General features: G+C 50.7%; 1 protein-coding gene across 1 annotated transcript; it reads right to left on the bottom strand.

The window, feature by feature from the left end:
- Nucleotides 1–241: 241 nt before the first annotated feature.
- LOC103544019 (rhox homeobox family member 1-like) lies at nt 242–7693 on the bottom strand. The gene is made up of 4 exons (XM_008510871.2): nt 6187–7693; nt 5649–6021; nt 4274–4319; nt 242–754 (listed from the first exon to the last, which is right to left on the bottom strand). The coding sequence occupies exons 1-4, from the start codon at nt 6302–6304 to the stop codon at nt 518–520; spliced, it is 774 nt and encodes a 257-aa protein (XP_008509093.2). The 5' UTR covers nt 6305–7693; the 3' UTR covers nt 242–517.
- Nucleotides 7694–11779: the final 4086 nt, after the last annotated feature.

The raw sequence follows: 11779 nt of genomic DNA on the forward strand, positions 1-11779 counted from the left end.
TGGTCCCAACGGGGCAGGGTCGGGGGACGATGGGGTGTTGGGGGAGAGGGTGGCAGAGAAGAGGTGGGTCTGTGTGAGCCTGCCACGGGCACTTGGGAAACTTCTGAGATGTGCGTGGCCTGCCGATGGTGACTCAGAGATACTCCTGCATGACAGGAAGCCTCCTTGGCCGTCGGTCTGAACGGCATCTTCTTCGCAATTTCCATCAAACTCACTAACCCCATGTAACACACAAGACAAATTTGCAGAGAATTCACAACTTTATTGAAAATACAAACACGTGCCCTACAAGAGAGGGTCAATGACTGTGTACTTTTATTTAACACATTTAGCAGGCATTTGGTGAACTGCTCTTGATGGTGAGGGATGCAGAATTTGAACTTGGCTCAAAAGAACTTTGAAAAAACTGTCACAGAGACCATTCTTTAGAAAATGTGGGCTACAAAAGGCCCCCTGATGGTAAGGGAGCAGGCCATGCCACACGACAGCAGCCACAGGGAAGGAAAGGTGGAAGAAGCTAGGGCGGAGGCGGCAAGAACACAGGAGGAAAGGGAGACCCGGGCGGCAGAGGCAGCCCCGGCGGCAGCGGCTGCAAAAGCATCCGCATGCAATCCGGAGTCCGAATCAGGATGGTACTTCTGGGTCTGCGCGAGCCAATGACGACGGGGGGGCCCAGGACCACGGGGGGCATGACTCTGAACATCAACGCCCTCTGCCATCTCCTCCACTTGGCCCTCCTATTCTTAAACCAAACCTTCAAACAGAGGGAAAAAGGGATTGGTTTAGTACGTTGAGCGTTTAATGTCATGAAAAAACACAGCAGGCAACTCTCTATGCCCTTAAGATTTTAAACTGCGTCAGGAGAAGCTGTTTCCTTCTTGCGAAAATATCTTAGGAAAGTTGCCACCATGGCCCCCCGCCCCAGCTCGCCGTCGGTGAGCACTGGCCGCGTGCCAGGCTCCGGCTTGGCAGATTGCTGTGTCTCTCTCCTCCCACCTTTAATGTTATTTTCCCCACTCTCCAACGCAGGTGTGGCTGAGGAATTGCACTGTGTCCCTGCTGTGATTGCTCTGCTTGGTACGTCTGTGTCCTGACAGCTGCCCCTCAGCTGTCCAGCTGCCACTAACCCCGCCTCACTAGGCAAGTGTCACAGTGGCCTTGGGGAAGCACAGTATGGTAGGAAGTGGGTGTCTCTTAAAGTCATCCTGAGGGGAACAGCCTCCATGTTGAAAAGCCCATCTTCAGTGTACAGGAAATAATCAAAGGGGGTGTGTGGGATTTTTAAACCAAAGCTTTCCTTCAGGGATGACTAAAGGGCCATTCATCCTCTGCCACCTCTTGGTAGTTAAAAAGATGGCATTGCGAGCGAGGCTCGGTCAGAGGGGGCCCAGGGAGTTTGTGGCCGGGCTTGCTGGGACACGAGGATAGCTGAAGCCATGGACACTGCTTTAACTTTTTAGACTTTAGGGGAAATGAATGCTTAGACTCACTAAATTCGGGCCGACTTTACTAAAGTCCCAAATTTACCGAGTTGACTAACTCTCTTAAAATCCTTGCCCAGGCAAGAGTTTGGAGGGAAAGAGGCATACCGCTGTCACCGTTGTCAATTCTGCGAGCTCCGACCTGGCCCACCCTCCAAACCTTCCTGGGCTCGGGACCAGGTCAGCCCACTGCTCCAGGACCCTGGGAGGGGGCCGCTGATGCCCGGCATGCCACTCAACCTAGGCCGCGCCGCTCACCCAGGAGGTCCCCTTCTCCTCCCTTATGCTTAAGGCAAGAAGATGGAACCAGCGGTTGGGGAAGAGAGTCGACAACCGTGTGGGTGAGGGGGTCACAAAATATCCAAACAACTAAAAATAAAACTGCCCTTTAGACTACATTGTCCCCTCAGCATCCTAGTCAGCTCAATCACGTCGTGTTTACTATTTTGGGACAGTCCCAGTCTGCATCCTCCTCTCTCTGCCTGTTGCCTTATTTTCACTCTCCCACCGTAGTGTTTGGGTCCTTCTGTGTGAATATGTAGTCTAAAAAGCCACTGTGATAGGGCTCACTTTGAGGGATCCAAGCATACCAGCGGTCAAACCTGCATAAACACAACCAAAATGCAAATCGGGCTCACTGAGGTAAAGGCTGCTACTAGCTGCATATTTAAAATACCGGTTTCCTAGAACGACTCTTACTGTTAATTGCAGACTAAGGGGGAACCTCCCTTAGCATTTTCTTCAGACAAATGCTGCATGATCTCACTTTTATGTGGGATCTAACAACAAAAAACCAAACTTGCAGAAAAAGACCAGATTTCTGCTTACCAGAGGCAGGGGCTGGGGGGGTGGGAATTGGACGAAAGTGGTCAAAAGGTACAAACCTCCAGTGAGCAGATAAATGAGTACTGGGGCTGTGATGCACGACGTGACGAGCACTGTTAGTTACCACCGCTCTACCACGGTTACCACTGCTCTACGGTATCTCTGAAAGTTGCTGAGAGTAAATCCTAAGAGTTCTCACCACAAGGAGAAAAACAATTTTTTCTTTTTTGGTTTGTAACTATGTGAGCGATGATGGAGGTTAATCAAACTGACTGTGGGGATCACTTCACAATATGGGGGAGTCAAAGTACCGTGCTGGACGCCTCAAACCTAGACGGTGCTGCTTACCCGTCAGGGCTCAGTGAAACCAGGGGAAAACGTCTTTGGGAAATTCATGCTGTAGAGTTTGGAAACAGGTGAGAACATCCTCTCTCTTTCCTTAGTTGTTTCTTGTGGCTCCTCGTCCCTGCAGAACCCCACTGAGGGAGCACTGCGCAAACCCATGCAGGGAGGAAGTCCACGCACGAAAACTGAAGTTTTTCTTTTCCTCTGAGCTTGCTCTGCCTGCTTGCGAAAGCAGAGGCCTGGTCCTCCCGGCCCCGGCCAGACCCGACTGTGAGCCCAGCCCTCGGCCTCAGGACGCCAGCGCTCAGCGGCCTGCTTTGTTGGGCTGCTTCTCAGACACCCCGTCACTAGGTCTGCGGCCCGTTTCCGTCACTGCCCTCACACACGGTCTCTGCAGCAAAGCTAATAAACCCAGCCTGATTTTTCTTTTCCTCTCTTTCTGTCTTTTCTCCTTCTTCTTTTTTTCACTTCCAAATTATCCTTTGACACAACTTAGACTTTCCTACGATCTCAAAACATCACCTCTTGATCCATTGACCCATAAATTAGTCATCACTGACTGAGCAAAGAAAAAGCATTTCAAATTCCCACAGGTGAGCATCCAGCCTGAACTAAGAGCCATCCCCCGCCTCCCCCCCCCCCACCAAGTTCCACACAACCCACCGCTTCACGACAGCGCCACCGGAAGGAAGGACACACCTCTTAGGTGTTAGACATTCCTCCAGAGAATATTCACCAATGCACTTGGAGTCTCAAAAATTTGAATGTGTGTGACGTCCCCAAGGCATACGTTCGACTCTCTAATTCGCGCCTGGCGCTTGCACCTTGCTTCCACCTTTCTTAGGTCGGTGGAACTTTGAAATTGTTGTACTTTCCTTTGTTTCATCTTTTGGACATAGTTACAAGGTTGCAACACCCCCTCCCGTCCCCGCCACCATGCACAACCTACTATGTTAGCAGTGTTTGCAGGCTCACATATCAAAGAATTGCAGAAGATTAAAATTTAGGGCCGCCATTCTCTACACCACTCTGCCAAACACTTCAAAACAACGGCAGGAGGACCAGGCGCTTGGACTCATGCTATACCCTCCCCACCGGTCTCGGCCGAACCAAACACACATCAGCTGCTCCTCTGCTGTGTTCTATGTGTGAATTACGCCCCCTCTTCAATGCCTAGATACTTATAAATTCACTCCTTACATAAAGAGCTTATGCTTGGTTTTAAGTAATTTAGTATAATGGAACTTCTTGGTGCATTCATCTGAGCAATTTCCACTTCAGACTTAACCCCAATGTGACTCCACACACAAGTGTTACCTAAAGGATACCCGTGTCAAAAGGAGTTGAGCTATACATACACATCTACCTTTGTATATAAGGAACAGTGTACTAATGATCATTTTTTTTTCTCCTTTAGGAAATCACGTTCCTTCTGGTGACGGGCAGTTTCCAAAAGCTGCTGTTTACTTACCCCGTTTTCCACCCACCAGGACCCCAAAGTTCAAAACTCATTTCCCAAACACGGAAGAGGCAACAAAAACACACAAACGTGAGACCGTGTAGGACAGAAGCAGGTTTTAGAAGGGCTGCCCTGCCGAGCTGCTTTGTTCAGGTTTACTCACCTGCACCCTGGCTTCAGTCACACCCATGCGTCTAGCAAGCTCCTGTCTGAGGGGGAAAAATCGCAAGTGTTCAGTATTTGGAGCTGTGCGTTAAATTAAATCTAGCGTGATAGTGCATTCTTATTTGAAACTTTTTCTTTCAGGGAAATGTCAGCCATTTGCTTTACGAACCCACTTCTGCAGTAGGAAAACTCACACCACTTCAGGACTGACAGTGAACTGACGTTGACAAAGCACTGAAGGAGAGCCAAGTATCACGGGTGAAGGAGGCACGGTTCCCAAGGACACATGAAGTTCTAGTTCACCGAGTGTTACCGACTTCAAAATGAAAAAGAATATCTGACTGAGCAAATTTCCCTACCAACTTTCAACCATTGCTCTCACTCGTGTTATGCGTTAAATTAGAACCTTAAAATAGCCTGCTATCTATCTATCTATCTATCTGTCTATCTGTCTATTATCTACTATCTGCCTATGAGTGATGAACAGGCTGGAGTCCATTCCTAGACGATGCTTAAGGATGGCACAAACTCTCTGCTGTTCATTCTTCGGTTGCACTTATTTTTTTTTTTTTTAAGATTTTATTTTTTCCTTTTTCTCCCCAACGCCCCCCGGTACATAGTTGTGTATTCTTCGTTGTGGGTTCTTCTAGTTGTGGCATGTGGGACGCTGCCTCAGCGTGGTCTGATGAGCAGTGCCATGTCCGCGCCCAGGATTCGAACCGACGAAACACTGGGCCGCCTGCAGCGGAGCGCGCGAACCTAACCACTCGGCCACGGGGCCAGCCCCCGGTTGCACTTATTTTTAAACTTTTTTTAATCACCAGCTCCCCACCCCACTCGGCTACACTATTCCCTAGTATCTAAGATGAGGCTTGCTTTACGGACAGTTTTCTCTCAAGAACAGGATTTACGGGGATGCAGAAAAATCGCTAATCAAGATCAATCACTTTCAAACGCAGCGTTTAAAACTATGAAAATCAAGGCAAAAACAATCCGTGAACAACAGATGATCCAAACGTTAAACAAAGGCACGATCCAGTCCGGCGTTTGCTTCCCCCTGCCTCACGCTACTCACTTTTCTCCCTGGCCTGGTCCCGACCGAACGTTTTCTATCTTAAAGGCGGCAGCCAAAGTTTCCTGCCTCGATTTATTGAAATCCTGAATGAAAACATTTACCTTGACTCCCAAGAGGCACAGCCCTCACCCCAACCCTAGAACCCAAGGGCAGGGGCGGGGGCCCTGGCAGCCTGGAGTCCCCCAGGTGGCTCTTCGTGAGGGAGGGGAGGAGAGGGACCTGTGAGAGAGCCGAAGGCCGCCCTGGACCAGCCCCACATGCTGCCTGGAAACGACGCGAAGCAGAGCAATCGGCTTACCGCAACCACAATTCGGGATACGGAGTGTGGCGGAAAACGCCCTCCAGCTCCCGCAGCTGCACCGGGGTGAACGTGGCGCGGCGGCCCGCCTGCCGCCTGGCTCCAGGCTGCGGACATTCGACGGCGGCCTGCGGGGGCTGCTCCTCCGGCCCCTGCTCTCCCGCTTCTCGGCCGCCATCGCCGCCGGCCTCGCGGTTCGCGGGAGCTCCAGCGCCAACGGCGCCGTCGTCCTTTTCTTCTCCTTCTCCTGCTCCGTCTCCTGCCTCTTTCCCTTGTGCGGCTGCTGCTGCTGCTTCCTGCTCAGGTTCGGCCTGTATCCCTTCTTCCTCTTCTCCTCCGTCTGCGCTAAGCGAGATCTCCACACGTTTCGCTTCTGCAAAGGAGGAATCCCAAAGAGAAAGATCAGGGCGTTGGAGCCCAGGCTGTGGGAAGAAGGGGGTGAGGGGCTGCATCGGAGGGGTGTCCTGTCCGCTCGCCTCTCCCAGGGCACGCTCCTTGCTTGGAGTTGGCCGAAGGGCCTGTCCCGACCACCACTCACCATGCCCTTCTTCCCGGTCCTCGTCGTCTCCCTCGTCGCTGCACTGCTGTGGAGGCTCCAGGTCCCGAGTGCTGTCCAAGAGGCCGTGTGCTTCTGGGGATTCTGCTCTGGGATCCATGGCTCAAGGCTGGAGTGGCGGCCCGCGACCCGGCTCCTTCAAGGCTCTTCGGGCGTCTAGTCAGGTCAGAGCGTCTAGGCAGGTTAGAGCAGCTAGTCGGACTAGAGCGTGTCTGAGTAGGCGCCGTGTGTGGGCTCACCGCCAGTTGCTGGCGATTGGGCGGGCTGAGGTGCCCATACGGCAGGGGCGTGGCCATCAAATGGGAGGGTGTGCCTGCAAGGAGGGCGCATGCGCCAGGACAGAACTTGGGACTCCGGGTTGCCCTTTGCCCGACTACGCCCGACCTCCTGGGTTGTCTTTCCAGAGGAAGACGGGGTTGCGTTGGATCGTTCCAGCCGATTTGTGCAGGGGAAGCGAGAGAACCCACGCTAGCTCCGTAGACGTTGGAGAGATGTTTGGAGAATCTCTCTTGGCCCAGCCCTCCATATCCAGCATCCAGTCGTAGGCAGGGAATAGTAAACTAGTATGATTGGCCAGGAGGTTGCCTGCTCTGAGTTTTTGCAATGAGGCTGAAGTCAGAGTTCGCCATACTCCCCGGGACTCCAGGAACAGGAGCTTGGCCTTGGGTCTGGTCCGACAGGGGGAAATTCCCCCTTCTACCCCTCTTGACTAAGAATAAAATTGACACGAGACCAGATTAACAGGAGAAAAGCCAATTTGATAGGTCCACATTGGAGATCATACGAACGACGCTCTCCAAGATGGGCAAAGCAGGCTGCTTGTTACATCTTTTGACACAGAGAAACAATCTGTGCGAAAATGTCAGGACCGAGAAGCTTAGGTTTGGGGTGTGTAATTAGAGAGGAATTTAAGCAGAGTTTAGGCTTGAGGTAGCAAATTAGTCGAAGTAACGGATTTTGTGTCTGCCGGCTTCCTGGCCCCGAATTCCCTAGCTCTGGCGATCAGGCTGTCTCCGTCGCCTGGTGGCGGGAGGGTACCTTCCACATGGGACATTTATTTCCTGCTTTCCGCGGAAACAGAAAGAGGAGGGGGAAATCCCCTTTTTGCATTGGCCGCTTCTCGAAGCTTCTTACCTTTAATTCAAAATCATCCATAGGCCCTTGTGGGATACTTTGGGGTGCCCTGCGCGGGGCCCCCACGCTAACCTGAGTTGCTTATTCTCCCCTAGTCTTAGTTTTCTTATCTGCCAAATGGAGACAACAGTAGAAGCTAACACACGCGGTTGCGAGAAGATTAATAGAGACGATTTAAAAAAACTTTATGAATGACCGTACCCTGTTGCCTCCCATTTCCTACTTCCATCTTTTTCCTGGTTATTTTTCATGAGGGCCCGTGAGAGGAGATCGAGATGCTTATCATCTGAGTGTGGGCACCGAGGAGAGGAGAGGATGTCTTCTTGTGAAAATGGCGTCCCTACCGTGTCTTTTTGGAGATGTACATGCTTCACGCAAGAAGCCCATGTCGGCTGCTGCGTATGCAGGGCAGCCGTGTGGGGAGGGCTGAGAAGGCCCAGCTGGCCATGGCGCCGTCGGTTCTCACCATCTGGGGAGGCGGATTGGCCCACCCAGGAGCAGGAGGCCCCACAGCTTGGAGGCAGGCAGCCCAGCCCCACCACTTACTTGCTCTGTGACCCCGGGGGAGTTAGCTGACCTCTCTGTGCCTCAGGTGCCGCATGTGTAAAATGGGGATCGTGACCGTACCTCCTCTGTGGTGTTGTGAAATTTGCATGAAGTAATACAAGGAAGGCCCATGGTGAAGGCTCAGACATCTTGAGCTGATGCCGGAGTTAAGGGGTCAAGACCGAGTGGGGTCAGTCCGCACGTGAGCCCACACTGTGACTGAAGGTGCCAGACATGGAGCGTAGCCCCTGCTCCCGAGTGGATATGAGAGTCTGTGGAGCGGCACATCGCTGTGCTTGCTCATGCTGGCGACATCATGTGGGAGCTCACCGCGCACCAGGGCCTGGCTAATCGGTGTGTTCCAGCCCTCCCCTGAGGAGGGGACCATCACCGTCTTTAGTTCCTGACCGAGGAAATGGAGGCTCAGAGACGTTCACTGACTCCCCCAAGGTTACACAGCTCGGCGGAAGTGCGCCAGGATTCAAACCTTGCAAGACACTTTGTTCTCAGCACCCCGTGCTAGAAGCAGGTTTGGCTTTTGTGGGGAAGAGGGTGTCCTTTGCACCTCACAGGATGGGTCAGGCATTGGCAGATGCTGAGCTGTGCAGGGAATCCCGGTTACAAGAAGTGGCGTGAGCTGCCCGAGGAGGAACCAAGTGCAAGCTTGTCTCAGGGAACCCCCACACGGCCAGAGTGGCCAGCAGAGTGAGTGCATGTAACACGTGACTTTGAGGGGGAGCTGGAGGGAGAGCCTGAAGACAACACTGGTGTGGGTGAGAACTAGTTTGAAAGGTGGGTTGGGGCCAAAGTTATGGGAGGAGTTCGAATGCCTGGATTTGGGCGTGGGTCACTGTAAGTGTTTTGGTCAGCGGCAGTGACTTGGTGAGAGCAGTGTCTTAGGATGCGGGGTAGAGGGGGAGAGTCTAGGGTGCTACCTGGCTCCATTCATTGCAGTGACTGGGGTGGGGCACATTGTCTGGACGTGGGGCTCCTGATTTGGAGGCCATGGTTGGCCACCAGGGAGATCGTGAGTCTCTCGGAACTCGAATGTAAAATCTGTCCGTACTGTGACTTTAAGCGTGTGCGCGCCTTCCCTCAGATTCTCAAGGGGGTGCGTGATGGCACTGACCATCCCCCTGCCAAAATACCGAAGCCCAGGGGTTTGAGTAAAGAAGCCAGGTTGGGAGTTGGAACACCTGAAGTGGGATTCAGCGCACAGCATTGCTCTTCTTGTTTCCTCCTCATAGCGAGAACTTCGGCCCCATGTTCTTGTCACGTGACACTGAGCAAGCCTCATCGTCTCTCTGAGCTTCAGTGTCCCAACGATAAAATAGGGTGACTGTTATTACTACTACTAATGGCTAAAGATAACCGTCTCACGGAATACTTTTTCTTTCTCTGTTTTTCTGTCTCTCTCTGCCTGGCTCATTTCACTCAGCATAACGTCCTCGAGATTCGCCCATGTTGTTGCAAATGGCAGCATTTTCTCTTTTCTCACGGCTGAATAATATCCCATTGTAAATATCCATACGTACATATACATATGTATGTATACCCCACATCTTCTTTATCCATTCATCTATTTCCACACTCTACAGCATGAATTTCCCAAAGATGTTTTCCCCTGGTTTCACTGAGCCCTGACGGGTAAGCAGCACCGTCTAGGTTTAAGGCGTCCAGCACGGTACTTTGACTCCCCCATATTGTGAAGTGATCACCACAGTCAGTTTAATTAACCTCCATCATTGCTCACATAGCTACAAACCAAAAAAGAAAAGGAAAAAAATATTCTTTTCCTTGTGATGGGAACTCCTAGGATTTACTCTCAGCAACGTTCAGAGATACCGTAGAGCGGTGGTAACTGTGCTCGTCACGTCGTGCATCACAGCCCCAGTACTCATTTATCTTCTCACTGGAGGTTTGTACCTTTTGACCACTTTCGTCCAATTCCCACCCCACCCCCCAGCCCCTGCCTCTGGTAAGCACAAATCTGATCTTTTTCTACAAGTCTTTTTTTTTTTCTAGATTCTAAATATAAGTGAGATCATACAGCATTTGTCTGAAGAAAATGTTAATGGATGTTCCCCCCCACCCCCGCCATTTTGCAAACACAGTAAGAGTTGTTGTGTTTTTTTTTTTTTTTTTTGGAAGATTAGCCCTGAGCTAACATCCGCTGCCAATCCTCCTCTTTTTGCTGAGGAAGACTGGCCCTGAGCTAACATCCGTGCCCATCTTCCTCTAGTTTATATGTGGGACGCCTCCCACAGCATGGCTTGGCAAGTGGTGTATAGGTCCACACCCAGGATCCCAATTGGCAAACCCCAGACTGCCAAAGCAGAATGTGTGACCTAATGGCTGTGCCACTGGGCAGGCCCCCAGTAAGAGTTGTTTCATGAAACAAGTATTGTAAATACAGAACTAGGATCAGCCTATACCTCAGTTAGCCCACTCACCAGGTCACTGCTTGGAGAGAAGTGGCCGTGAACAAGGCCCAACATATCTGGTGGTTTGAAGCACCTGTTCAGTAGGACACCCAGCTCCTCCCCAGGAGAGACAGGAATATCAACTTCTCTGCCTTGTTGTCGCTTCAAGTAACCCCTTAGGCAGCCCAGCCCAAGGGTTGGGGTCTCAATATCCCTCTGCGGAAGGACTAGAATGATGTCGTCCTCAATAGTAGATCAAAATGTGACAAGAGCAAAGGCAGGCTAGCTGTTTACAAAGGCGACTCCTCCAAGTGTGCTTAAAGTTCTGGCCTTGGACTGCCATCTCTTGCCTTGTGGGTTCCCTCACTGCCATAGCGGTCCATGGGGAGAAGGACACCCTCTCGACTCCGACTACTTTAGGGGAGGAAAAATAATTTCCCCCTAACCTGTCAATCTAAAAACAAGAAACTAGTTCAAGAAGCAAAGCATTTATTTGGGATCAAAAAATTGCATTTCAGCGTACACAGATTTGAGCAGCAACTCAAACAGTGTCCCATTAGGGAGCAAAAGTCAGGGGTTTTTAAAGACAAAGTGACAATGTTTGCATAAATTGTTTACAAAGAATTTTACTCAGTGCGGGAGATAGAAAACTAATCTTGGCTAAACATGTTTGGTTGCTAAGGCCATCACTAAGCAAAAGTGTAGCACTGTAGCAAGGTGCAGGTGTTCTTGCAGAAGCCCTGAAATATTTGCGATCAGGCCCAGTTCAAAAGTTCACGGTTCCATTTGGTGAGGACGTGCATACCCACTTCCTTAATGGCCTCCCAGCTCCATTTAAAAACCTCTTGACATAAGTGGCTCCATTTTATTTCACCTTTCACAATCCTTCTAGGTTCTTGGCTGAGACATACCTTTAATAAAGATTAACAGGAGAAACACAAACAGAAGTTTAGTAGCATGTATACCCCCTGTATACAGGGGAGAGACCCAGGAAAACTGAGTAACTCTCTGAAATGGCCTGAGCCATCATGTTAAAAACCACCTCCAGCTAAAGGCAAAAGAGGGTGTTCGGGAGGTGGGTAGCCAGTTATGAGAGGTTACCAGGCAAAGCACGGTAAACAAGGGTAAGGTTGTTATGCAGATTTATTTCAGGGGCCTTCTCCATTGATGAGAGTTTCTAGAAACTTAGTCATCCCCCTCTTCCTGGTACAGAATGGGAGATGTCCTTACAGATGGAGATTTCCCTTATAAATGTAAATGTCTCTTATATAAGGGTAACTTCTACTCAGTTTTCAGAGCTTCTCCTATGTCTGCTGTTGCTTAAAAATAATCAGCTTAAAATAATCCTTATGCTAGAAAGGCATATTTTGGGGTGGCAAATTCTGCTCCCTTTTAGTACCATAAATCACCAGCCTGGCCATGGGAAGCTCCTCCTACTATAGCCCATTATCAGGTCAGGGGTAGCCCACCTT

The sequence above is a fragment of the Equus przewalskii genome, chromosome X (genome assembly GCF_037783145.1).
Source record: "Equus przewalskii isolate Varuska chromosome X, EquPr2, whole genome shotgun sequence".
Classification (NCBI taxonomy): Eukaryota; Metazoa; Chordata; class Mammalia; order Perissodactyla; family Equidae; genus Equus; species Equus przewalskii.

What these genes read in the sequence shown, in the direction of transcription:
- LOC103544019 (XM_008510871.2), bottom strand. Translation starts at nt 6,304, where the DNA reads ATGGATCCCAGAGCAGAATCCCCAGAAGCACACGGCCTCTTGGACAGC. An exon ending in GGACCGGGAAGAAGGGCATG is followed by an intron (nt 6,022 to 6,186) that starts GTGAGTGGTGGT and finishes CCTCCTTTGCAG; the next exon opens with AAGCGAAACGTGTGGAGATC. An exon ending in TGACTGAAGCCAGGGTGCAG is followed by an intron (nt 755 to 4,273) that starts GTGAGTAAACCT and finishes CTCTGTTTGAAG; the next exon opens with GTTTGGTTTAAGAATAGGAG.